Source organism: Syngnathus floridae, chromosome 16 (assembly GCF_059516105.1).
Source record: "Syngnathus floridae isolate MCC-2025c chromosome 16, RoL_Sflo_1.0, whole genome shotgun sequence".
Lineage (NCBI taxonomy): Eukaryota > Metazoa > Chordata > Actinopteri > Syngnathiformes > Syngnathidae > Syngnathus > Syngnathus floridae.
The window spans coordinates 10,882,470-10,905,892 of record NC_142428.1 but is presented as its reverse complement, the minus strand read 5'-3'; the positions used below and the strand labels follow the sequence as shown (position 1 = coordinate 10,905,892).

At 47.4% G+C, this 23,423-nt stretch overlaps 4 protein-coding genes, 1 long non-coding RNA gene and 2 other non-coding genes across 10 annotated transcripts; 2 read left to right on the top strand and 5 right to left on the bottom strand.

Annotated features, from left to right (window-relative positions):
* Positions 1-633: 633 nt before the first annotated feature.
* psma3 (proteasome 20S subunit alpha 3) lies at positions 634-4,666 on the bottom strand. 3 transcript variants are annotated; one of them, XM_088400295.1, is made up of 11 exons: positions 4,508-4,666; positions 2,864-2,946; positions 2,637-2,760; positions 2,444-2,545; positions 2,124-2,197; positions 1,984-2,056; positions 1,496-1,561; positions 1,348-1,394; positions 1,090-1,157; positions 821-885; positions 634-758 (listed from the first exon to the last, which is right to left on the bottom strand). In XM_088400295.1, exons 1-11 carry the CDS (start codon positions 4,526-4,528, stop codon positions 714-716), a joined length of 768 nt encoding a protein of 255 aa, XP_088256421.1. In that variant the 5' UTR covers positions 4,529-4,666; the 3' UTR covers positions 634-713. The 3 variants fall into 3 exon arrangements, with proteins under 3 accessions (XP_088256421.1, XP_088256420.1, XP_088256422.1); XM_088400294.1 differs by lacking the exon at positions 4,508-4,666 and adding an exon at positions 3,696-4,367 and having other exon boundaries at positions 2,637-2,755; XM_088400296.1 differs by lacking the exon at positions 4,508-4,666 and having other exon boundaries at positions 2,637-2,755; positions 2,864-2,887.
* On the bottom strand, positions 956-1,035 carry LOC148385709 (small nucleolar RNA SNORD53/SNORD92). The gene has a single exon (XR_015853176.1). It is a non-coding gene; the product is annotated as a small nucleolar RNA SNORD53/SNORD92 (small nucleolar RNA).
* Positions 1,630-1,711, bottom strand: LOC148385708 (small nucleolar RNA SNORD53/SNORD92). Its single transcript, XR_015853175.1, has one exon. It is a non-coding gene; the product is annotated as a small nucleolar RNA SNORD53/SNORD92 (small nucleolar RNA).
* A 36-nt stretch (positions 4,667-4,702) lies between the features above and the next one.
* Positions 4,703-10,262, bottom strand: snx6 (sorting nexin 6). Its single transcript, XM_088400293.1, has 14 exons — positions 9,958-10,262; positions 9,755-9,805; positions 8,909-9,013; positions 8,724-8,834; positions 8,120-8,241; positions 7,802-7,925; positions 7,279-7,374; positions 7,104-7,209; positions 6,812-6,887; positions 6,697-6,736; positions 6,523-6,609; positions 6,287-6,446; positions 6,084-6,169; positions 4,703-6,021 (listed from the first exon to the last, which is right to left on the bottom strand). Exons 1-14 carry the CDS (start codon positions 9,961-9,963, stop codon positions 5,968-5,970), a joined length of 1,224 nt encoding a protein of 407 aa, XP_088256419.1. The 5' UTR covers positions 9,964-10,262; the 3' UTR covers positions 4,703-5,967.
* A 1,185-nt stretch (positions 10,263-11,447) lies between these two features.
* On the top strand, positions 11,448-13,912 carry LOC148385705 (cofilin-1-A-like). Its single transcript, XM_088400297.1, has 4 exons — positions 11,448-11,634; positions 12,753-13,021; positions 13,530-13,606; positions 13,707-13,912. Exons 1-4 carry the CDS (start codon positions 11,632-11,634, stop codon positions 13,808-13,810), a joined length of 453 nt encoding a protein of 150 aa, XP_088256423.1. The 5' UTR covers positions 11,448-11,631; the 3' UTR covers positions 13,811-13,912.
* Positions 13,913-17,970: 4,058 nt separating this feature from the next.
* Positions 17,971-21,286, top strand: LOC148385704 (uncharacterized). Its single transcript, XR_015863324.1, has 2 exons — positions 17,971-18,272; positions 18,352-21,286. It is a non-coding gene; the product is annotated as an uncharacterized LOC148385704 (long non-coding RNA).
* cfl2 (cofilin 2 (muscle)) lies at positions 18,813-22,584 on the bottom strand. 2 transcript variants are annotated; one of them, XM_088399930.1, is made up of 5 exons: positions 22,418-22,559; positions 22,059-22,331; positions 20,566-20,876; positions 19,826-19,902; positions 18,813-19,566 (listed from the first exon to the last, which is right to left on the bottom strand). In XM_088399930.1, exons 2-5 carry the CDS (start codon positions 22,140-22,142, stop codon positions 19,454-19,456), a joined length of 585 nt encoding a protein of 194 aa, XP_088256056.1. In that variant the 5' UTR covers positions 22,143-22,331; positions 22,418-22,559; the 3' UTR covers positions 18,813-19,453. The 2 variants fall into 2 exon arrangements, with proteins under 2 accessions (XP_088256056.1, XP_088256057.1); XM_088399931.1 differs by lacking the exon at positions 22,059-22,331 and having other exon boundaries at positions 22,418-22,584.
* Between the last annotated feature and the right edge of the window lie 839 nt (positions 22,585-23,423).

Genomic DNA, 23,423 nt, shown 5'->3' with positions numbered 1-23,423 from the left:
TAGGACCGGAATTGCCTACCCCTGCCATAGGCCAACTGTCCGAGGGAAAGTCATGTGTTCTTTTTCTCGACACATACACTGTTGCAACGTAACATGAAGCAAATTCTGGTCATGACACGTCGACCCTGTCACATTTCCAAAGGAGACGTTTGGCCCCGATTTGTGCGTGTGCCCGAGACTTATGTCCAACCCAAAGTCAACACAAAGTGTATGTACTTGAGTTGACTTTAGCAAGAACAGAGAAGCTGTCTGCCACGGTACAACAATGCGGAAGCACCGTCGTGCCAATTGTGGGCGATTGAAGCTCCCGAGATTGGGTTCTCGTAGTTCCAATTTCACGTGCGCCAGCAGCAAAGTCTAAGTGGAGTCTTTTGCTCATGTGTTTGGATATGTGCGTTCATCCACGTTACTGCAGGTCGCCTCTGCAGGAAAAGCTCCAGACTTGCGTTTGAGCACACAAAAGTTACTTTGAAGCACAACCTGTGAGCTTGTGAAAGACGCTCGTGGCTCGATCACGTTCACAAAGACAATGGATGCTTTAGCTAACAAGAAAACATTGACAGCGAGCCATATATGGTCATTTCTGTGTGACATCCCACTTTTAACCTATCAATATGCAGAGGGACACAGAGGACCGGGCTGGAAACATTTTTTATTTTTAAGGCAAAACTAAGAAACATGAAAAACAAACAGGAACTAAAGAGTCAGTGGGTTCACATGTTGTCTTCATCAGAGTCGTCTTCCTCCTCCAGTGAATCCTGAAAGATGTCACGTAATGTTAGAACGCAGTGTATAAAGTGTGTGTGTGCACGCGTGTCACCTTGGCATATTTCTCTGCTTCCTCCCTGATGTCTTTGGGGACGAGCACATGTCGACCGTTTGTGACTGAGGAGAAAGAAAGAGGTGGTTTAGTCGTATAGTGAGCGGCGGCATTCAGCTCTGGACTACGGTGGGCGTGGTCAGACAGCCAAGAGGGGGTGACATCACAGGCATTCAGTCCAATGAGCGAAACCTTCTGGGCACTCATCATCCCGTTAACGATGGAGCAGATGCGATCGAGACTCAGCTTTGACGTCTTTATGTTCTTACTTTCTCCCACCCAGCTGAGCTCCAACTCGAACGCTTTGTCCTTCACCTCGTCGTGAACGATGTAGATGCTGAACACACAAACAAAGCCATGGAAGGAAAAAGTAGAATAACACAGAGTTTACTTTTTTTAATGAAATTTTTACCAGTCTTGGCCACATGATTTGACATCTTTTAAAAAATGCTTATTTCCTTGAATCCCTAAAAAATTATCTCATCTTCAGAGCATGACAGATCTTATGTCATTAGGCAGCCACTCACATTTTGGCGACCTCCTTGACCAGCTCTCTGCACGTCATGTCCTTCATCTGCAACACACGCCACATGACATCACGGCCGCATCCGACGTCGCACCACAAAAGCTACACACGTGACATGACCCACACAATGTCTTGACGACAACACACACCTGCAGTTTTTCAATTTCTGTCTTGGCTGCTTGTTTAGCTTTTCCAATGGCGCAGCCCCAGTAACCCTGAAATGAGGCACACAAGATTATTGAGAGGAAAGAGGTGACGATGAACCCACAAAGTGCACACGTGCACGTTCAGACAGCCAAGAGAAATTGATGACATCACGTGACATCAGCTTGTTGAGCGAAACCTTCTCTGCATCATCACACCGCGGTTGCAAAATTCCGAACAAAGGATGGAGAGTCTCCATGGGAATCAAGCAGTAATTTATGAGGTCAAATGCAATAAGGAGGACTTTGAGGACATGTTTCAGTAGCACTTGAAAAGGCAAAGTGTTTGCCGTTTTGGGATTATTTGCTTATGACAAAATGTCCAAGACAGCAATTGTGACCTTTGCATTCAATTATTCCAAAACTCCATCGTATATTCCCATGTAACTCATTCCAGACTTTCCTTTGCAAGCGCAGCCACGTTGAGGACTCACGTATGAGACGCCCGAGGGGTCGACCATGTAGAGCTGCGGCCCATCGTCTTTGTCGTGGGAGCCCAGGATGAAGCTGCGGCCGACACGGGTGAGAGCTGTTAGCCCGGGGACGCCCAGCATGGGCGAGGCGGCAAACTCACCTGCAGCCGAAGGGCCGCACGGCGCTGTACAGCGTGTATGCGTGCACGTACATGGCCACGCGCTCCGACAGGTGCTGCGGGCAATGGGAGGCGTCGTTAGCCAAAACACACCCACCGAGCGGGTTACGACCGTTGTGCGTTTACCCGTTTGAGCCATCAAAGAAGTAACTCACTGCAAAGCGAGCTATAGTCATTCTAAAGCGACACCGCTTTGTGGTGAAATGCCATTTTCAAACAGCAAAAAGATACCATTCGGAAAGAAAAAACAAACTGCTTCATTCGAACAGTTTGACTTGAGACTTATGCTCGCCATAGTTTACCTTGAGGGGGATGTCGTGCCCATAGCTGGTGCGGAAGTTGGACGCTTCATCGCGGGCCACCTCAGCTAGCGAGCGGGCGTCCGCCAGGAGGCCTGCCACAGCCTGAGGGAGGGGCATCAGATATGGAAGAAGACTCAAAATGACACTTCCTTTGAATGAGGAGCGATACGTGCACGTGTGTGTACGTGTTTACCATGCCGACATGTCGGTCAATGTTGAAGATGCGTTTGTTGGAGCCCTCCTCGTAGAGTTTGGACAAAACCAACTTCTCCACGCCAAACACGACCCCATCTTTACAGCGGATTCCAATGGCTGTGCTGGACACCAACACACGGCACAAAAAGCGAAGTGAAAGTCGGCATTTCTGTTACGTTTGCACGACAGACCCTCGGATCACATCGGGAGGGCGAGCGCAGCCACCTGCTGTTCTCCACGGCCTTGATGGCGTACTCAACCTGAAAGACTCGGCCGTCGGGAGAGAAGGTGGATGCCGACAGGTCGTACTGGAAAACATGCACGTGGCACTATGCGTCAACATCGCAATTACAATTTCTCTTTCGCCATCAACAACGGGACAAAATAATGTGGTTACTTTGGACATTCTGGAATATGTTCATCTTTTGTTCTGTGTCAATTTTCAATTAATCAATAAATGCTATGTTATATTGCAAAGACGGAGTCCTTATTGATCTTTATAATTTTCATTCATCATTGAATTTGAAAAGTTTTGAAGTACAGTAATCCCTCGTTTAACGCGGATAATTGGTTCCTTTTTATAAAAGGGACAAGTGTACGTACTGCAATTGTGTGGACACTCCCTGCCTTCTGGCGGCGTGTGGGCAACTTTCATGCCATAATTCCTCAATTTAGAAGGTTTATTTTGAATTTGTGAGTATATATATATATATATATTTTAATTTGGAAAAGAATCCGCAATGTACTAAAGCCGCGATAAACGTAAACGATCAAATGTAGCGAGGGATTCCTGTACTGATCTTCCAGTGCTAATGTATTAAGGTCAATGTGTGGTTTTCTGTTGTCCTGTATGTGAAATATATTGCTGCATAATGGAATAAAAATAAAGTACCGATTGATATCACGCAGGATAAGCGACACACAGTACATGTGTAAGATTAGCATAGCGGCTCATTAGCGGTTAGCATTATTCGCGATGTCCTTTTTAAGATGAATTCGCTGATCTAAAAATAACTCCACTACATGCAACAGCAAAATATTTACTAATAGTGCTCACCAAGCGAGAAAACGTTGCGAAAATCTGACGAGGGTCGACAGCGTGAGGTACACGGTAGGAGGTACACGTGGAGTGAAGTCCTCCAGTCCACAGATTTTGAACTTGTGTGCCCCCCCGCTAACCCTTAAAGGGCTACCACGCATGAAAACAAAATAAAGTGGCACAAAGTCAAACTACAGCCTGAAGCCCTAGAACTCATATTTTAAGCTTCACGTTTTATCATAAAAATGTGACTTCCAAACGTTTTTCTTTCTAATGTGGAAATCAAGTTGATCACGTGATCACTGATCAAGTGAGCGTTATCTAGGTATAATGTAAAATTAATCCCAACGTAAAATCCATCACAATGTGACTGAAAAGTAACCCTTCTTTTGCTGGTGCGGCAGCAATACGCTTTAAAATGTAAACGTGTGATTAAAGTACAAAGTTTCAAACCGCGGTTTCCATCCCGGACACATTCAATATGGCGCACGCGCTAACGCATCGCTGCAATGGGCCAACCCGCTCAGTGAAGCATCACCGTTTACGAAAAAAATAATGATCCACGGTAAACCACAAATAGCACGAGCGAGACTGCTAATCACCGCTACTTCGTCGAACTACAACACAACAAGACTTCTGATCGCTTTTGGTTTCAGATTAGCATCGCGGCGCAAGGCCAGCCATGCTACGGTGAAGTGACTCAGCAGGTTAACAATAGCTAACTTGCCAGCCGGACGTTCTCAACGTAATACAGTTCCCTCGACAACTCTTGAAAAATAAAACTGTGACGTTTAGAAAATAAAAAGCTTCAAGTAAGACGAAAGACATACCCCGGTCCCAATAGAACTCATTTTGATGCCTACTGTTGGTCCAGTAGGAAAGTGCAAAAGCCAATGAAGCGGTGTTTGGCTATACTAACAGGCTAGTTGTATTCGTAAGAACTCTTCCGGCAACCGCCTTCACAATAATAGCCGCTTAGGTCAGCTCCGTTTATTTAATTGATAAGCAATAAAGAAACGCCGCAGTCGTGGTTAAAACGAGTGATTTTATTCGACAAACATTTAGGCAGTAGTTAAACTCACGAAGTAGTCCCTTGCTTACCAGAGCGCTTGCGATAGACAAAAAGTAGGAGTATTAGCTCAATACAGATTTTAAAGCTTTATGCATAATACCAAAACAAATACGCAGGTGAGATGCAGGTATTATTTCTGTAGTCATCTTCAAGCGTTAGAGGAGGGTCAAACAAATCTTTTCCACGGTCACTTATAAAAAAACATTTTTAACAGACACCCTTCAAAGTTGCTGTGAAAACAAATCAGCTTGTTTATTGGACTGGCATCTTTCTTTTTTTACTCTATCGCCACCTTGGATGATACGGAAGCTTTGGTCACGTTACGTGCGAAAAACATTCGTTTACAGTCATATGCAAATAAGAGAAACAAACTCAACAAGAGTGATGTTAAGGCAAACACACTCAAGCTCCTCCCATAAACAAAAAAGAGCTACAATTAAGAGAGGAAGATGGCAAAGACGACCGTAAGCCGCCATTCGAATGTACTGGAATACAAACCTGTACAAGGCTTTCATTCGTTTTCATAAGAACAGGAACTACACGAGCAGTCGGAAGCTGCAAAAAAAAAAAGGTTTACCAACATCCAATTATCTTGATCTAACTTAGATGACAGGAAACTGTGAGCGGCCGCAGCGAGACCGGCCTGATCCAGATTAAGCAAGACCGTTACAGAGTGATTTCGACTGGACCGGACTGATCCAGGTTGACCCAGAAGGGATCAGGACCTGGATCAGATGGATCCAGAATGACTGACTAGATTGAAGACTACTACCAGTAATCCAGATTGACCCACATTAGACCAGGATTTGCACCTGGACCAGATGAAATTTGACTGATCCAGACTGAACAGACTGAACCAAATTGAACCAGTCTGATGGAGTGATTCTGAGCAGACCAAAGTCATCATGACTGATTTTAACTAATGCTGATTTCACACAGTGAACTCCCCAGGACCTGGACCAGATTGAGCTAGACAGTCCCAGACTGATCCAGATAGACCTACATCGGACTAGACTGATCCAAGGACAACATTTGTGTGTGCGTGTTGATGAAAAGGAAAGTGTGTGGTTATTGTGATGAAGATTTCCTGTTTGTTTGTTCTTGTTTGCTTTTTTGAAGCCTTCATGAGTTTTTGTAGTCCATCCGACATGGGCCCCGCAACACAACAAACAGCGCTGTCCAGTTGCAGGGGGCGTGGCTGTGACAAGTGGGGCGTGGCTAAGTGTTTACTTTCAGGACCCCCAGACAACTCTGCAACAACTGCAGGTTCCCCTGAGAAAGAGAGGCCAAAGATGACTTCATCAACAGGCTCACTGACAAGGCTCACTGACTACCTTAGCGTGTTTGAGCTCCAGCTCAGCCAGCTCCACCAGGTTCTTTCTGAATGCCGCCACTCGCCTCGTCTTAAAATCGATAAGCTCTGGGTACAACACAACCACAAGGCAAGACAATGAGGGCCGAAGAGAGACTCGGAGACATAACTGGAGAGGATGAATGGGAAAAAGATGAAGAGGACACCAGATGAGAAGGTTCTGACCTTGCTTGGCAGACTCGGAGATCTTGTCAAACTTGCGGCAGCACAGCTGCTGGCTGGTGTCCGCCTGCAGGACGTCGCGGTTTTTGGCGCGAGCTTTGTCCAGAGCCTTGTTGGCGTTCTCATAGTCCAGCAGCGCTCGACTGCGGCGGTACAGGAGGTCCTGCGGGGGGCGACACGCTCACATTATCACTGATCAAGAGTTCAAGAGGCACTGTCCCAAGGAAGGCCGGAGGGACCTTTGCAGCCTGCGATTCCCTCAGGTAGTATTTCAACAAGTCGGCCAACTTCAAGTCTTCGTCGGCAGCCACACGAGCTTCGATTTTCTAACAAAAGGAATGAAGGAAGGAAGGGGGGGGGATAAAAAAGTTGACAGGCTTGCAGTCCAGCCCGGTAGTAGTCATGTGACGTACCCTGGTCTTCTCAAAGAGCTCGGACACTTTGAGGAAGAACCTGAAAGATAAGCAGAGAGCTGCATGAATATCAGCGAAGCTGCGGTTCCCAAAGGCAAGGCAGTTCCCTCCCTACTTGCACAGGTCAGTGGAGTCCAGCGTTCCCAAGGCGTACAGCGACGACGCCATTCGGTTGATGTCATCTGCAGCATCTGGACAAAAAGGCAACAATTTTGACACGGAGGGAGGGCCTTGCTGTCTTGTCTTAATCGTTGACTTTACAAACATCCTGTCACAGAGTGAATGCGCTTCCTGTCTATACGTGCACTTCCTGGTCTACTCAGCACGTCTTATCTTTGCGTATTTGCTCTCAATTCACATCAAGTGATGCCTTACTCTTTCTCAATTCACATCAAGTGATGCCTTACTCTTGTGGGAGCGGATCATCCTGTCGGATTTGGCCGAGGCGTCTTTGACTCTGTTGTGATACTCCAACAGAAAAGTCTTCTCGTGCTCAAAGAAGTCATCCACGTCCTGCGGAAAAACACCAGCAGAGAGCGTCAAACTAGCGGCCGGCTGTCAAAGCAAGTGCCACGGTCTCACCTTGACGCCCGCCACCAAGACACCGTCGGCCGACTTGACCACATTCTTGAAGAAGTCCTCCAATTTTTCCTTCTTATTCTTACCACGCACACTCAGCTGCAATCACAAGATAGTGATGTCATCAATGAAGGGATGTCAGTTAGGAAAGCAGATTGAGCCAGCATGTTCACTTTTCAGTCTTGGTATGAGCGTTGCCCAGAGTAGTAAGAAAAGACTACGAACACAAACTTGCCCCGTTAGCGCAATGAATGGTCTCACTCGCAGGGACCAACAAGCATAGCGTCCTGTACTTATTTATTGTGTTATTTGTTTATTTATTTATTCATCACTCTTATTTATTTATTGTTTGTGCCTTCTTGTTTTATTTTCTTGTGTTGTTTACTTGTATGTACATTGTGAACTATGTCCTGTCACCGTGGGATAGTGGGAACGTAATTTCGATCTCTTTGTGTGTCTTGGCATGTGAAGAAATTGACAATAAAGCAGACTTTGACAACGAATCAAACATGGCCGGACTACTCACGTCCTGGTTGTATTCCAGGAAGACGTGGAAGTTGAGGTCCTTCCTGAGGATGGGGTGCGCCGCTACGCGACACAGAAAAACCTCGTGCATGGCCACGGTCTTCTTAAAGATGGCCAGGTACTCTCTTAGGAGGGGTGGGGGTGGTTGGGGGGGTCAATCAATAACACTTTTATTCATGGCGACTGCTCTCTCCATCCAAACAAGACTTTGCTTTCCATTCGCATCCAGCAATTGGGGAGGGGGCAATGATACTCCCGAATACACCCAAGACAAACAGCGACATTTTGATGAGGGGACGAAGACCGGGCAACGACTCACGCTTCAAGTTCCTGCTTCATCTTGGTGAACTCCTCCTTGGTCATGGAGCCCTCTCCCTCGCCCAACTTTTGCAGCTTCTCTCTGGAGGCGTCAAAATCGGGTCTGGGCGGGGCGGGCGGGATCTGAAGCAAGCGCAACACGAGTCAGCTCGCGACAAGGACGACAGCTCGCGTTTCAGCGGGACCTTTCGAGCCAGTAAAGGAACGCTTGAATGGAAACGTTGATGGGCGAGTATGATGGCGGCACTGTGTTTGTGGGGGACCAGCAGGCCGCGGCTGTCAAGTACGACTATAGTATTTGCAACACCGGGTCGCTCCCACGCGGGTTTTGAGGCCGAGGCGCGCTCTCACTTTGTTTGGCACCACCTCGAAGCCAAAGAACTGGGTCAATGTGACGGACGGAGATTGATTCGGGCAGGCCATAGCCCTTTCAAATAGACCAAATAAAGTGCTTTGCCACCATCTTATAGCCCATCACAAGCCACCTCGAGTGTGCGTCATGGAGGCACGCCGCTTGTGGCTCAGACATTTTTCTAGACACTTCCTTCACGTATCACTGGGTTGAAAGTGGAAAAGCGAGTCGCCAAAGTGAGCGCACGACTCACAATGTACCCGGCGTAGTCTTCGTTCTCCACGAACGAGTCATGCAGCCAGATGAATTCTTCATGCTGGCGGACCACCGAGAATTCACTCTGCTTGAAGTTGGGCAGCGTGCTCTGCGGATACAGCGGCACGCTGACAGCCAGCGCTGGGAAGCGAGCTTGCGCCACTGGACCGGTCGTGACCTCACCTTGGTGTGCACAGTGAACTTCACCTTGTCGCGTTCGCTGAGGGCATCCGAGATGTCCACCTGCAGCGTGGCGTCTGTCTGGAGGTCCACGCTGACCGCCCTGGGCTGCGTACGCAAGCACAAAGACAATCATGCACTTCCCCTCAGGTTAAGCCTGGCCTGGTAAAAATTTTCACAGTGGCAAGGACAGCTCGGCTCCCACGACTAAATGAACCGGTTTAGGTGCATATTTAATCAATCGGTAAGCCTCAACTAGGCCGTTGAGCGCAACCTTTCGTTTCTTGTCACGTTTTGACCTTATTCATGTAGAATTCTAAGTTTCAGTCAGAAACTGGACATTTGCCACACTTGCCAACGACTGGGTTTTAATGTTGGTAATGGTGCTAGCCTAGCACCGGAAGAGCAAATTTTGAGGCTACTCCTACAAGCGTGAAGAACTGGCGAACCGTCGTCTAACAACGCTGCTAACTGTTAGTATGTTAGCTTTGCGTCGGGAGTGCTGATGGTGTAGGAGTACACTTGCCTGTCTTGTGTGCCGACACAATTTGTTCGATTCCCGCATATGACGGTGTGTGCATGCGTGTGTACGTGCGTGTGCGCGTGTCAAAAATTTTTTTAGCTTAGCGTCTCTTACGGTGAAACCCAAACAGGTGCACGTGACCATCACATGACCAGCTAGCAGAACCAGTTCCCAAAAAAAACAACGTAGCAGAGAGCTAATGCTAACAGGCGCAGCTGAAACCAGCCGGGGCAGGTGCCAGAGCCGAAATATGGGCCGAACCGGGCTGCAGCGCTCCAGCACAGGAGAGGTGACGTAGAAAAGAAGAGCGAAAAAGGACAACTTACTCCTCGGTCCTCCTCGGAGAGGAAGTCCGGTCCGTCGTCCAGTCCTTCCTGCTGCGAGCAAACGAGAGAGGCGTCATTTCAAGCGAGCGGACACCACCCACGTCCGAACCGCCGCCGGGGTTGCTGCGGTCTGGTCCCTTTCGACGCGACGCAGTCAGAAAGAGCAAAGAGTACAGAAAAGAGAAGAGGCGATCCTAACCTACCATCATGGCTGCCAACGGGTGGAGACAGGAACACGTGTGACGTCATGACGTCCTTTGAAAACATCACAACGTCACTTGACGCGTTCTTCTCTCGTCGAAACCGTATTCAAATTGCAAACAAGTATTTTTAAATACTGTATTCTGTATTATAGGGTATTCTAAATTGACATATTTCGCTCGTCCCATGTTTTCACAAAACACTGGATTTACACTGGAATGGTATTTGTGTGAATAAATAAATAACGAATGCACGAGAACCACAATCTCGTAAATCCACAGACGTTAAATGCAAGTCAAGGCGATTTTTGCTTTGTGTGTGCATGTGTGTGCCTGTGTAATCGGAGTGAAGTTTCTCCACTCGTTGACTCTTGTGCCATCCAAGTAGGCGGCACCGCCTCTACTGACACTGAAATTGACGTCAAAGTGCCGATGGCGACGGGCTCGCCTTGCAAACGTCACGCAGCCAAACCCGAAAAAAGGTGAACTGGCCTGTGACGCGAACCGATGGGAACACCAAATACTTAAGCGTCGTCAGAATTTGTCTTGTCTGCCACTTGCAAGAACGTAAGCACCCGCCATTGTTTTTTCGCACCATTGTTTTCAAGAGTCACATAAAACCTGTATCTTTCCACCATTACCCCCCTCTCAGCCGAAGACCCGCCCCCTTCCCCAGATTAGGCAAACAGATTATTCTCGCAGCACTTGGCCCGCCGCCTTCATATGGACCAATTATTGCTTGACAACGCAGCAAGCTCATCTGTGTATTCTTGAAAACAACGAGGCTCATGTGCGGAGAAAAACTTTTGTCAGCATCAATATGTTTTAGGGTACCGATTGCACAAACAGATATAAACAGATTTGCACTGTTTCACTAAATTAGTGAAGGATCATTATCGAGGAGATTCCGTAGGGAACCTCAGAGCTGAGTGAATAAGTTGAGATAAGAGCCTCAAAGCACTCAAGTGCGCTCAACATGGAGCCCAGCACAAAAGAGGAGTGAGGCAGGAAAGCGCAATGACACCAAGGAACCACACCAGTGGAATTCCTACAAGCAGGTTCTTGCATGCTCTTTGTCTAAACTCGACCTCTGAGTCAAATTCCTCTGAAGACAAAAAAATGCGATGGCAGAGCAAAAGACGATAGCCAATCGAGGTTTGCCTTGGAGGCAAATGGGAACAAAATTGAACCCACAAAGAAGTAAGCGGACGGAACAAAAAAAACCAAACGGGCATGACTAAGATTCATTTGCAAGGACAAAGAAACCTTATTTTGGGCAAGGCGACTAGCAGGAAATTGGCAGCGCCCTTTGACCTCAGTGGGCCCGACATCGCCAAAGTGTGTCTTTTGCCAACAACCCAAGGCTCTATCTTGACGCGCTTGAGAGCAATCTCACAGTCGACAAGCTGGGACAGGCGTCCCCCACAGCGCTGTGCAGCACCGCGCAGTGCCGTGCGGTTCCAGTCGGCCCCTCACGAGTCACTGAGAGCGGTTTGACCTGTTTGGGCGAGAGGTGTGGCGTTCTCCAGTCAAGACACGCTGCGAGTCATTCCGTTTCGCTGTGCTGTACAGAGAAAACCACTCCCTGAAGCAGCAACATCACGCAACACATTTGTCGAGACCGAAACAAGCCCGCGCCCGAGACGTGCCGTCGCTGCCCGCTAACTAGCAGACAAAATGGTACGTTTGCCTCCTTTACTCTCTTGCTCACTTGCTCAGCTGACTCAGTTTGTAGAAGAAGCCCGTGGGCCCACTTTTGCTCTGCTCGTTAGCGTTAGCTCCCCGCTACCCAAGCGCTAGCAGAGCTTTGGCGGAACTGGTTCTCCCAGCTGCTCACACGACACGGAGGAGCTGCTCATGTTGTTCTTGTCGCATGTTCACATCTTTGGGTGTTCAATTTGAAGATGATTGAGCGAACTCAACATTTGTAAAGATCTCGCTGTCTTTGTACAACACATCGTGTTCAGCTGAACAAAGATTCTGATTCTTTGGGCACCTGATGACGGATGATTTTGGAGGTGCCAGGTTTGCGTCTGAAAACAAACGAAGGAACCGCGGCGGAAGGTGGCCTGTTGAATGTTAGCAGCATGGCTAGCACAACTCCGGACATGCCCGGACCACTCCCAGCTCCCAGTCACTGTCAGGCAGAACCTCTGCATGCCCAAATATGGTCAATTCACCAGTTTTCATAAGTTGCTATTAATAGTCTGTCCCCACATTGTCTATTCTTTTTATGCAACATGAACCAATTAAAAAGGTTGAAAATGGACTAACTCTGTTAAAGTCCCACTGAGGTGAAAATGAAAATGTCTTAAAAGTTGGACACAGCCAGAGAAGTGTGTTGTTAACAAGCTTGACAAATTGAAACAAATGAGACAAAAGGCAAGTATACGAATTATATGAAAGTACAATGGCTCGTGCGGAACGATGAGAGATGAGCCTGGAACCAGCTAGCGTAGCTTCTCCATTCAGGTCGAAGCTAGCGTTTGAGCTGCTGCCATACGCCATTTACAAAATGTAAAACGGAGCTTGATCAAGAACTATTCAGTCAAGTAGGAAGTCCCAACTGGCAAGTCGTAAGAAAGAGGTCGTGGCAAACATTAAATGCCAGATGTTTTGCTGACAAACCGCGGGAAAAAACGACAGGCGGGTTTTCATCCATCCCCGGAATCGTTACACGCCTTGTTACACACGCAAGCCAACGGGAGCGGGTATTGGTCTGTCCTCGGAACCGTCATACGCTGTTCCGCGGCCGTGTCTCTGGGCTGCACGTTGATCGGTGCCTGTGTCGCCAACAGACCTCAGGTGTGAATGTGGCTAAGGAGGTGGCCGATTTGTATGATGAAATCAAGTTCAAGAAGATCCTCAAGGTGGCGTTCTTTCGCATAAGCGACGACAAGAAGTCCATCATCGTGGACACGGAGAACCAAGTGAAGTGGAATCAGGAGGACCCGTATGGCACATTTGTCAAAATGCTCCCGGAAGACGATTGCCGATACATCGTGTTCGACGTGTCCTACGTGACCAACGATTCCGGGGACAAGACGCAGCTGGTTTTCATCTCTTGGTGGGTGTTCGCATGCGGGCGCGCGTGCTAATGCTAACTAAACGGCGTCTGTGTCAACAGCTTGCAGCCGAGGCTTCCCACTCGCGTTTTGGTTCTTCTCGCAGGTTTGAGGCACACTTCAAATGAATAGCTGCTGTCCTAGCTAATGGATCAGTGCAAGACTGAGCAGGCTTCCACTTCTGAACCTCGTTGGAAGCAAAAGGATTTGGCAGAGCCGCTTTGACTGCCACAGAAGCTCCTGAGAATCACTTTGCCTCTGGCAGAACGTCAATGGCGCTGAAATGACTCGAGCAGAACCACTTTGATTCCCATACAACTGCCTTAGAACCTAAATTCCAGTCGAGCCTCTTTTAAATCGCCTTGAGCGGCAGATCAGCGTTGGGTTCCACGTGAAATCGCGAGCATCCACTTTAAATGAATCCTTGCTCTTCTGCGACATGTCCACGTCCAAACGTGATGACGCTTCAGTGACAGAAGCAAAGTCACTTCCTGTTTGCTTTGTGCGCAGGGCTCCTGAGTCCGCTCCCATCTCACGCAAGATGGTTCATGCTAGCTCCAAAAGCTACATCAAGAAAGAGTTGGAACGTGAGTGACAGCAGCACCGCTGATAATGAAACCGTTCTGGACACTGCTGCGTGTTGTCAAATGTGATGATGATGATGTCACGGTTGTGTCTCTTCCTCAGTGTCGAACGAGTGGAGTCTAACTGACAAGGCTGAGGCTGGCGACTGGAAGGATCTGGCCTGCAAGCTGAAAGGGGCTGTGATTGTGGAGGGGAGGCAGGTGTGATGTCAATCAGCCCGACCCGAGCCCCGACCGCAAGTTGTGCACCCCTAAAGTGGAACCTTGTTTGTGCAAGAAGCCACCCTTCAATAAAAACCTGTGGCGACGCGTCCCGCCTCATTTTTCTACATAGACAATGTGGCCGGAGATGAGACCCTCCACACGCAAGATAATTTTCCTAATTCACTACTCTCAGGTTTCTATTGACAGTATTAAATTAAATCCCTCAACTAACATTGACTATTGACCAGAGAGGGAGGGGCCAGTACTCAAAATGCCTTCAAGCCAGCCCCTGCATTCACGTTAAACATTGAAAAAAACAAAAAGAACATGTGGCTTGTTCAATAAATGGAGACGCAATGATACACATGTGCTTTTCTTAATCGCTGACTTGCAGATCATTTATAAATCATGAAGGACGTGTACTCACAGCAAGTGTCTTTGCAAGATGCAATTTGTGGCCAGGTCAACTGGAGTCAGCTGGGGTCAGCTGGCTTCGTGTTGCTACTCACAACATACCATAATTTCCGGACTATAAGACGCACCGGACTATAAGCCGCACCAGTTAAAATTCAGGGATATTTTACTTTTTTTCTTACATAAGGCGCACCGGACTATAAGCCGCACGTGCACATGAGTTTTTTACAAAGAAAGACAGTACACAGAAAGCCGTAAAAATCCATAAATACGCCGCGCCGCCATTTAAGCCTCAGGGTTCTAAGTAACCTTCTGAATAAATTGCATTAAAAGTTCACATTCATCACAACTTGTTTTTGGTGAGCAAAATGTCAGAAGAATTGAATTTAAATGCTGATTGATTGGGTTTTAATACAATGCAGATGGTCCAAACAGCGCCACTACTTTGTGTAATCTCTGAGTCACATGGCAGAGTAAGAGATAGGGTTTAGAGCCCTTTGACGCAGGTCACCTAGCGTGCATTCCTACTAAAGCTCATAATAGTCACAAGCAACACAGCCAGAATAAGCAGCAGCCATAGTGTTTCAAAATAGTATTTTTGTTGTTGTTTTTTTCTTCAAGATACTGCACAACAGTGGTCCACAGCCTTTTTACGAGTGTATAAAAGTGATCAAGTCATCACAAAAATCACGGAAAAAATCTTATATAAGCCGCACCTGACTATAAGCCGCAGGGTCCAAAATTTTGGAAAAAAGTCGCGGCTTATAGTCCGGAAATTACGGTACTCTTTCACTCCCATTGTCCTGCAAGGTTAACAAAGGCTTCCGGAAGTTAAATTGGCTCGTCTAAAACTTCATTTCTCCATACTCCTTGGATCTCATTTTTTTTGTGTTAGCCCATTATGATAGTGCTTTCTGTGAGGAATCTAATTGGTCAATATTTATCACGCCTCTTTGCTCTGATTGACTATTAATGCACAACTGTCCAAACAAATCTATAAATCGAACACCTTGTCGAGACGTTCCAGTTTCTGCTTGATTTAAGATTCAAGAGTCAAAGCGTTTATTATCATGTCTACAAAAGGAAAGCACTTTTTCTTTGTACAATGAAATTCTTTCGCTGTCTGTTAAAATGCCAGACAAGGTAAGGAAGATTAAAAGTCAATATTTATCACCCCTCTTTGCTCTGATTGATTATTAAGCACAACTGGCCTAACAAATCTATAAATCGAACACCTTGTCGGGACGTTCCAGGTTCTGCTTAATTCAAGATTCAAAGTGTTTATTGTCATGTCTACAAAAGGAAAGCACTTTTTCTTTGTACAATGAAATTCTTTTGCTGTCTGTTAAAATGCCAGACAAGGTAAGGAAGATTAAAAGAAGATTAAAAAAAGTAAAAACACGAAATATAAAAACCACAATATATACACAATATATTCAACTACTACGGTGAGGGATGTGCAGTATAGGCGAGTGCAAAAATGGCATTGCGCAACAGTTGTAGTGAATGTACTGTTAAACAGGAGAGAATGCAGTGCAAAACAAAGTAAGTGTAAACAATGTACAGTATAAAGTGCAGATCAGTGACTGAGGTAGTGATCTGGTCAGCTGTTTAAGTGTCTAATGGCTGTGGGAAAGAAAGAGTTCTTGAAACGGGAGGTTTTACATTTTACACTTCTGTACCTCCGGCCTGAGGGGAGAAGTGTGAACAGTCCATGTTGGGGGTGGGTGGGGTCTTTAAGGATGGAGGCCGCTCTCCTGTGGACCCTACGGTGGTGGATACTCGGCAGGGAGGGCAGCGGAGTCTGTGTGATTCAATCTGTCGTCCTCACGACTCTCTGCAGTTGCTTGCGGTCTGCAGTGGTACAACTCCCGTACCACACGGAGATGCAGCTGGTCATGATGCTCTGGATGCAGCAGCTGTAGAACTTGCTGAGTCTCTTGGGGGACATTCCAAACTTCCTCAGCTTCCTCAGGAAATACCGCCACTGTTGAGCCTTTTTGACCAGCTGTGTGGTGTTGAGTGTCCAGGTGAGGTCGTCACTGAGATGGACACCCAGGCATTTGAAGCTGCTCACCCTCTCAACTTCAAGCTATCGTATGAAAAGTGGCTGGTGAGATCCCCTTTTCTTCCTCATGTCCACTATCATCTCCTTCGTCTTGTCCGTGTTGAGGGACAGGTTGTTTTCTTCACACCATGACACTAGGCTGTCCACCTCCCTCCTGTAGCCCGCCTCGTCTCCGCCAGTGATGCGTCCAATCACTGCGGCGTCGTCTGCAAACTTCAGGTTGATGTTGTCTTTGTGGGAGGCGACACAGACATGGGTGAACAGGGTGTAGAGGATGGGGCTGAGCACGCATCCCTGTGGGGTACGAATGTTGGTGATGTTTTCAATATGAAAATAACGGAACAACCTTATGGCTCAAGGGGACTGAAACAGTACAAACAATGAAACAAAATTTGTTCTAGAAACGAAGATGCTGCAAACTTCATGTAGTTAACTAACTTTGTGAAAATAGGACTTAACGACCCTACATTACCTGTCAGAAATAGTTTGAATATATTCAGCAGTTAAAAAAAAAAGATTTGCAGCGTTACTTCAACTGTTTGTTACATTGTCACCTGCTGGTGGAACAACGGAATTGCAGTTTAAAACGGCATTCCAGCTCCAGTACTCGCGCTATTAACAGGTGTTGTGCTTGATTTGGTTCCCCCGTGAGGATTTGTTCCCCCTGCCGCAGGAGCGAGCACGCCTTGTTTGGAAAACGAAAGACCGATGCCGTACGGTCCCAGGCAACAAGATTCAACCTCTTGAGGTCACAGGGCCGCCGTTAGGATCTGTTCCCCCCCTGTAATTTGGCCTAGGAATGAGGGAACCTGTTCAAATTTGCCACACTACCTGAACAGACCCCCAGGAAGACAGAAAAAAAGCCAGTCGATGTCAAGGACTCACCATTCTCAAAATGGGAGGAGGGCACAAATTCTCACGGGTTGACATTTTTTTATAGAGTTCCTGTTACAATTTTTATCCCCCCTTCCCACCACATGTCACTTTGCTTGGGACAAAAGGAGCCTTCAGAACTGAAATTTCTTCTCAATTATTCATTCAAATCAATTCACTCAAATCATTCTCGTTATGAAAGATTTTATCACAAAATGTGTCTTTTTCTTAAATGAACACGTTTGACATTGCTATAGTGTCAGCATTTAATTATAATGCGCTGTCATTTTAAAGCAAATTAATAAATACAACAATACTAATTTGCTTTGAAAATACCTGAGTAATAAAATGGATGGATGAATAATGATCACAATTAAGTATAAAGTCTCCTTTGTAATATATACTCCTTGTAGCATGTAATGGTACCCAAAAAGAGGAGTTCTTTTACGTCGAGGTTTATGCAAAGAGCTCACATAATTATATCGTTGCTTTTTGGTGAAGTTAATAAGTGTTCCGTCTGTACGACTGGTCTTTGAATGCACTCCGCTTCAACGGCAGAACGCGAATGAACTTAAAGACATCAAATGAGAATAATCCTTTCTTAAAATTAAAATTGACTGACGCAAACGTGTGTTCATCACGTTTTTATTTAAAACATAGTGCTGTACGGCATCGGTCTTTCGCTTTCCAAACAAGGCGTGCGCACTCCTGCGGCAGGGGGGAACAAATCCTCACGGGGGAACCAAATCGAGCACAACACCTGTTAACTCGACACGGATTTTTCAAAATAAAGGTTTGCAGGCTCGTGTCTTCTGCGATGGCTTGAAGGGGTCCTAGATGCTAATAAGCTAAGCTAATGATGCCATTTGTGAGGTTTGACTCATCATGCAAACAGCGTTGAGCTTCGAGGCGGAGTCGGAGTGAAATGCTGAGCCGAGCTTGGGCCGTCACCGCGACGCAAATAGAAACAGGATCACATTCTCAGTACACTAATGCCGCGCCATTTAAGGCCAAGAATGCGCACCTCGCAGGAAGTGACTCCACTCACGCAGGAAGCTGTTGGCAGGACCTTCGCGTTGACTCTAAAGGGGATCTCGTCACGCAAGAGAGGTCCGAACGAGGTTCTGATCACAACACACAATGCTGCTCTCCTTTCGTTCAATTGATCTCGATGATATTTCTGTTACAGTTCTGGTGGTTCAAATGCAGTTTAGCTAGGGTGACCAGACGTTCTCTTTTCCCGGACATGCCCTACTCTCGAGACAACAAAAAGGAGTCCTTTCTTTCGGAAACCCAACTCTGGTCGCCATAGTTTGGCTGTTGTGTTAAATGGGGGTTCTGTTGAAGCCAAAGTGGAAATGAGATGTCAGAAGTCCTAATGAGATTCGACTGGCATTAAATTGATAAAGGTGAAGTTGTCCTTGTAAAGTAGTTCGACTGTCGCCAAGGCGGTTTTAACAAGGTTCTCCCCAAGGCAAAGTCGCCCCAATCAGGTTGTGGTACTGCCAAAACTGATTTTAACATCGATCTGCTTGAATCTAAAGTAGTTCCATAGAGGATATTCTCAAGTCATGGCTGAGTCCAGACGCTCCTTGCAAGCTTCCGTTTTTGTGAAGCGTCCGCACGTGACAGACACAGACGAGACGGGAAGAGGGGCCACAAGCTTTTATTGCTGTGTGGCTTCCTGTGAGCTCACAAACAAGGTTCCACTGTAAGGCTGCGGATGTTGTCGCCGCGTTCTAGTCATCGCTGCTCTGTCTCTCACCGGGACCCGATTGGGGGAGGGGGGTCGGATCTGCTTTCCATAGTGTTACGCTTCCAAAATCAAAGTGCACTCGAACAACGTGTGGTGGCAGTTACATTCAAAGCAAAATGTAAGGCGGCCAGAAGAGAGCTAACGCTAACGTTGCTGTGATGCATAGAGGAGCCACGCGGCGACCAGAATAAATTAGTCATGTTAAAAAAATAAAATAAAAAAAAAAATTCCTCACAGTGGGAGGTAGAGGTCTTTTTTGGCAAAACTTGGAGACGACCTTTCCTGACATGTCAGCGATTCATGTGAAAAAAAAAGTGAGAGGGTTTTGCATATTTTAAGTTACTGACATCTCCTTCATTCAGGGAACAAAAACAAAAAAGAAAAGAAAAAAGATGGAGGGAAAAGAACGAAGCAGAGAGCCGCCGGCTCCTTCATGACATGGCCACGCACGGCAAGTTGTGGTGTTCTGGTGGGATCGGGAGGGGGGTGGGGTTGGCTCCTGATGGCACGGTGGGTTGGCTGGGCGTCCGCGATATCACAGCGGCTGCCCTTCCAGGGACACCACCACGTTGCCGCCCAGCTTCTCGGCCAGTGTGCTGCGGTCCTGGATGTCGTCCAGCCCGTTCACCTGCCATTCGTGCTTGATGCCTGCGAGGGGGGTGGGGGGGTTAGGGCATTGTCAACCCACTTGGCCAACGTCATAAACATGAAAGCGGCGTCGCGAGGCGGTGACGTTGTTAATGCGAGAGAGCGCCATCCCTTTCCTGGTGTCGGCCATTTTTCTGTGTTAACTTGTGAGGCCAATGCTCAACTGGTGGCCATTTCTCTTTCCAACTCACTTCGTTGCCACAAAGGCGACTTTGAGCACAGCCGACAAGGCTGCCGTTGGATGGCAGGGGATGCTCACCTGTAAACTTTTTCTTGATGGCATCTTTGGAGCTGGCGTAGATCATCTTGCTCTTGAGGGGCGCACCCTCGGGGGCCCTGTGAGGAAACCAGCAGGGAGTGAGGTCGCGCGTAGACCAAGCGACTCCGCTGCCGCGTCAGAGTACTAACCAAATTAGCCTGTTAGCGCATGGGTTCTGCTCAACTTAAAGTGGTTCTAACCACATTCCCATGAAGTTGTTCGGGAGCTTCTACTGTCTTCATATCGGTTCTACTCATGTCAAAGTGGTTCTAGGGAATCCAAAATGGTTCGAATGAGCTTCTTTGCGGGCCAAAGTGGTTCTGATGACATGATCACAGAAGTCCTTCTTTGGTTCCAACTGTTTCTTCTATGAAAGGGGTTCCAATTAGGCATCTCCAACAGAAAAATGGATTTGAGGAGGCGCCAATGAAGCCAAAGTGCTTCTAATGAGGTTCTACTGAACTCACTATAGTTCCAATGCGCTTCTGTTTAAGTTGTTAAGGTTTGAATCAAACAGGTTCTCTTCCGGAGTCCGCATTCTACTGACGTCACAGTGGACGCCACGAAAGTCATTTCAGTGCGACTCAAGTCAAACAGATTATGATGCGCAGTAAACATGCTTCTGACAAAGTTCTGCTCAAGTCACCACCACGTGGACCTAAGCAGGAAAAGAAAACCCAGAGCCAAGCGGGGAGGCTGCGGGGACAATTAGTGCAAGGACACCGCACGCATGCACACACCAGAAGATGAAGACCAGATCCTCCTTCTTGGACTCCTTTGTCTCGTAGGTGGCGTCATAGAGTCCATATCGGCAGTCGTCGAGCGGGAGGAGCTTGACGAAGCAGGCGTAGGGGTCGTCCACCGTCTCGCCGATGTCGCCCACCAGGATCTGTTTGTTCTCCTCCACAATGATCTTCTTGCGGTCGTCGCTGAGGCAGAAGAGCACCGCCTTCTTACGCTGCTTCACCTCATCCGGCGACCTGTGCGACTTGCGCACCTTCATGTCGTTGAACACCTTGATGACCTCGTCATTCACCGTCACACCTGATGCCTGGGGACACACGTGCGCCGCGTTACCCCGCAAGTACGATTGCAATGATGCAACTTGAGAACGTCAAGAAGTCATTGCTTTGCTTCCATGCACACACTTCTTGTAGGCGCCGCAAGAAGGCAGTAAAAACTAGATACAATTAAGACTGTCACAACTGCGCAAGAAAATCATATTCAGTTGGTGGTGGCCCTCCTCAAAATAACCAGAATTGGTTTGAGTTTTGCTGATTAAATGCAGACACTGTCTTACAACAAAAGTGTTGTTTAAAAAAAAAAAAAGACAAATTTGATGGTTCAGGTTCCATTTGGAACCATTTCAATGGCCCAAAACAACAATGTAATTAACGGCGGTGTTGATATATTAACGATATTGGCAAGGATGATAACAATATAAACTAATTTGCAAGTCAATGTCTCAGTCAATGATGTTATAAAAACATCTCCAGCATCTAAAACTGCAACAAACGTTCGATAGAAGTGCATTTCTAAACCACTTCACTAGACCACAGTGGCTTTAAGCAGGTTCCTGGTCGGTTCCAGACCGGAGGGATTGTTAGCTTTACATCAGCCGGCTGTGGTCTGAACTGGACTTTGGCGCTATGCCGGACTGGGTCAGGCCCACCGGACCCTCAGCACTGGCTTTGCCTGGTGTCAGGGGCAGGAAGAGCCCCGGCCAGAAAATGATTAAATAAATCCCCTTTCTATGATTTTCAAGTTGACTGAGTGTACTATTTAGACTCTAAATATGTCAAATATGTCAGGGGTGTCAAACTCATTTTTTTCATGGGCCGCATTGTAGTCATAGCTTCTTTCGGAGGGCCATTATGACTGTCAACCCAAATAAATGTATGAGCACCTCATATTATATACAGTAAAAGCTACAAAACAAACTGACAAATAACTCGTTTTCAAATCAGATAAGTAAAAACTGGTCAAATATTTTTTTAAAAAAGATATTAAAAGTAAAGATAATTTGCAATTCTAGTAATGACACGAATTTTATGCACAATTTGTCTTCGCAGGCCACATAAAATGATGTGGCGAGGCGTATCTGGCCCCCAGGCCTTGAATTTGACACCTGTGATTTAGAGCTTCTCGTGCACACTTGAGTAGTCGGACTACTCAACGTTACCATAACGGGATTTGTGTTGAAGGTGGGACTTTTCCAGCATTCATTTGATACCTGAGCATTCTTGGCCCGGCCCGGCGTGGCTGCTAGCGTTGCCCACCGCCCAGCTGCGACGCTAAAATGGCCGCCCCGAGGCATAACGGTCTCAGTCCCGGCGTGGGTCGGAGCACGCCGCTAAAGGCCACCAGCATAGACTGGTCGGAATCAAGCGGCACCGGTCTCTCTCAGGCGCCGGGCCGACCACCCGAGTGGTGTTCGGTCCGGTATTCACTAAGTGGAGCGGCGTCGGCGGCCATGCTGGCTAACATCACGCTGGCCGCCAATCAGCTACACGCAGACACATACACACGCTTCATGTGGGAAGCCGGGAGGCCGAGCGCAGCCGCCGATCCCGTCGAAAGGTCGGCTCTTACCATTCTGTCCCGGACTTTGTCGGCTTCGTTACGCCGTCACAAGACTTCGGTAATAGGGCGGAAGGTAGAGACTAGCAAAAGGGTGGACAGCCGAGAAGGAGGGCAGGCCGGGAAGGGGGAGGGCATGAGGGGGAAGAGGAAACCTGCCAGGGTTCGGAAGGGGCGGGGCTACAACCCAACAAACGAAGATTGGTTAGTGAATATTAATGAGACGATAATTCCAATCAGTGCTCGTATGGCCTCCACGTGCACGTGACCGGCGCCGTTCTCGCGTGAGGGTTGGTGTGATCAGACGCCAAACTCAAAACAAATGTCAGCCGTTCACCAGCCACAGACGGAGAGTAAACGACGAAAGTGACGCAGCCATGCGAAAATAAACAAGACGTTTATGACCGGTAATTGGAAAGTGAAATAAATCAACACAATTTGTTGGGTGGTCAGGTGACTTTGTTGGCGGCTACATTTCCACTTCAATTTAAGTGCAGTGAAAATCAAGGACATAAGTATGATTAATATCCTTTCAAAATAATTTATAACTTAAGTTAATAAAACACAACACAATTCCTTCTGTACATTTAAAGTCCCATCCATCCATCCATTTTCTGTACCGCTGGTCCCCTCGGGGGTCGCGGGTGTGCTGAAGCGCTATCCCAGTAGTCATCGGGGAGTAGGCGAGGGACACCCTGAGCCAAGCCATTAGCAGGGCGCACAGAGACTAACAACCATCCGCACTCGCACTCAACACTTACGGGCAATTTGGAGTGCCCAATCAGCCTACCATGCATGTTTTGGGGTTGTGGGAGGAAACCGGAGTATCCGGATAAAACCCACACAGGCACGGGGTGAACATGCGAACTCCACACTGGGAGGGCTGGAGGTGAAATCGAACCCACACCCTACTGTGAGGCGGACATGCTAACCACTGCGTCACCGTGCCGCCCCATTGTACCTGTCCCAGCGTGGGTTGGAACATGCCGCTAAAAGCCACCAGTGTAAACAAAATAAA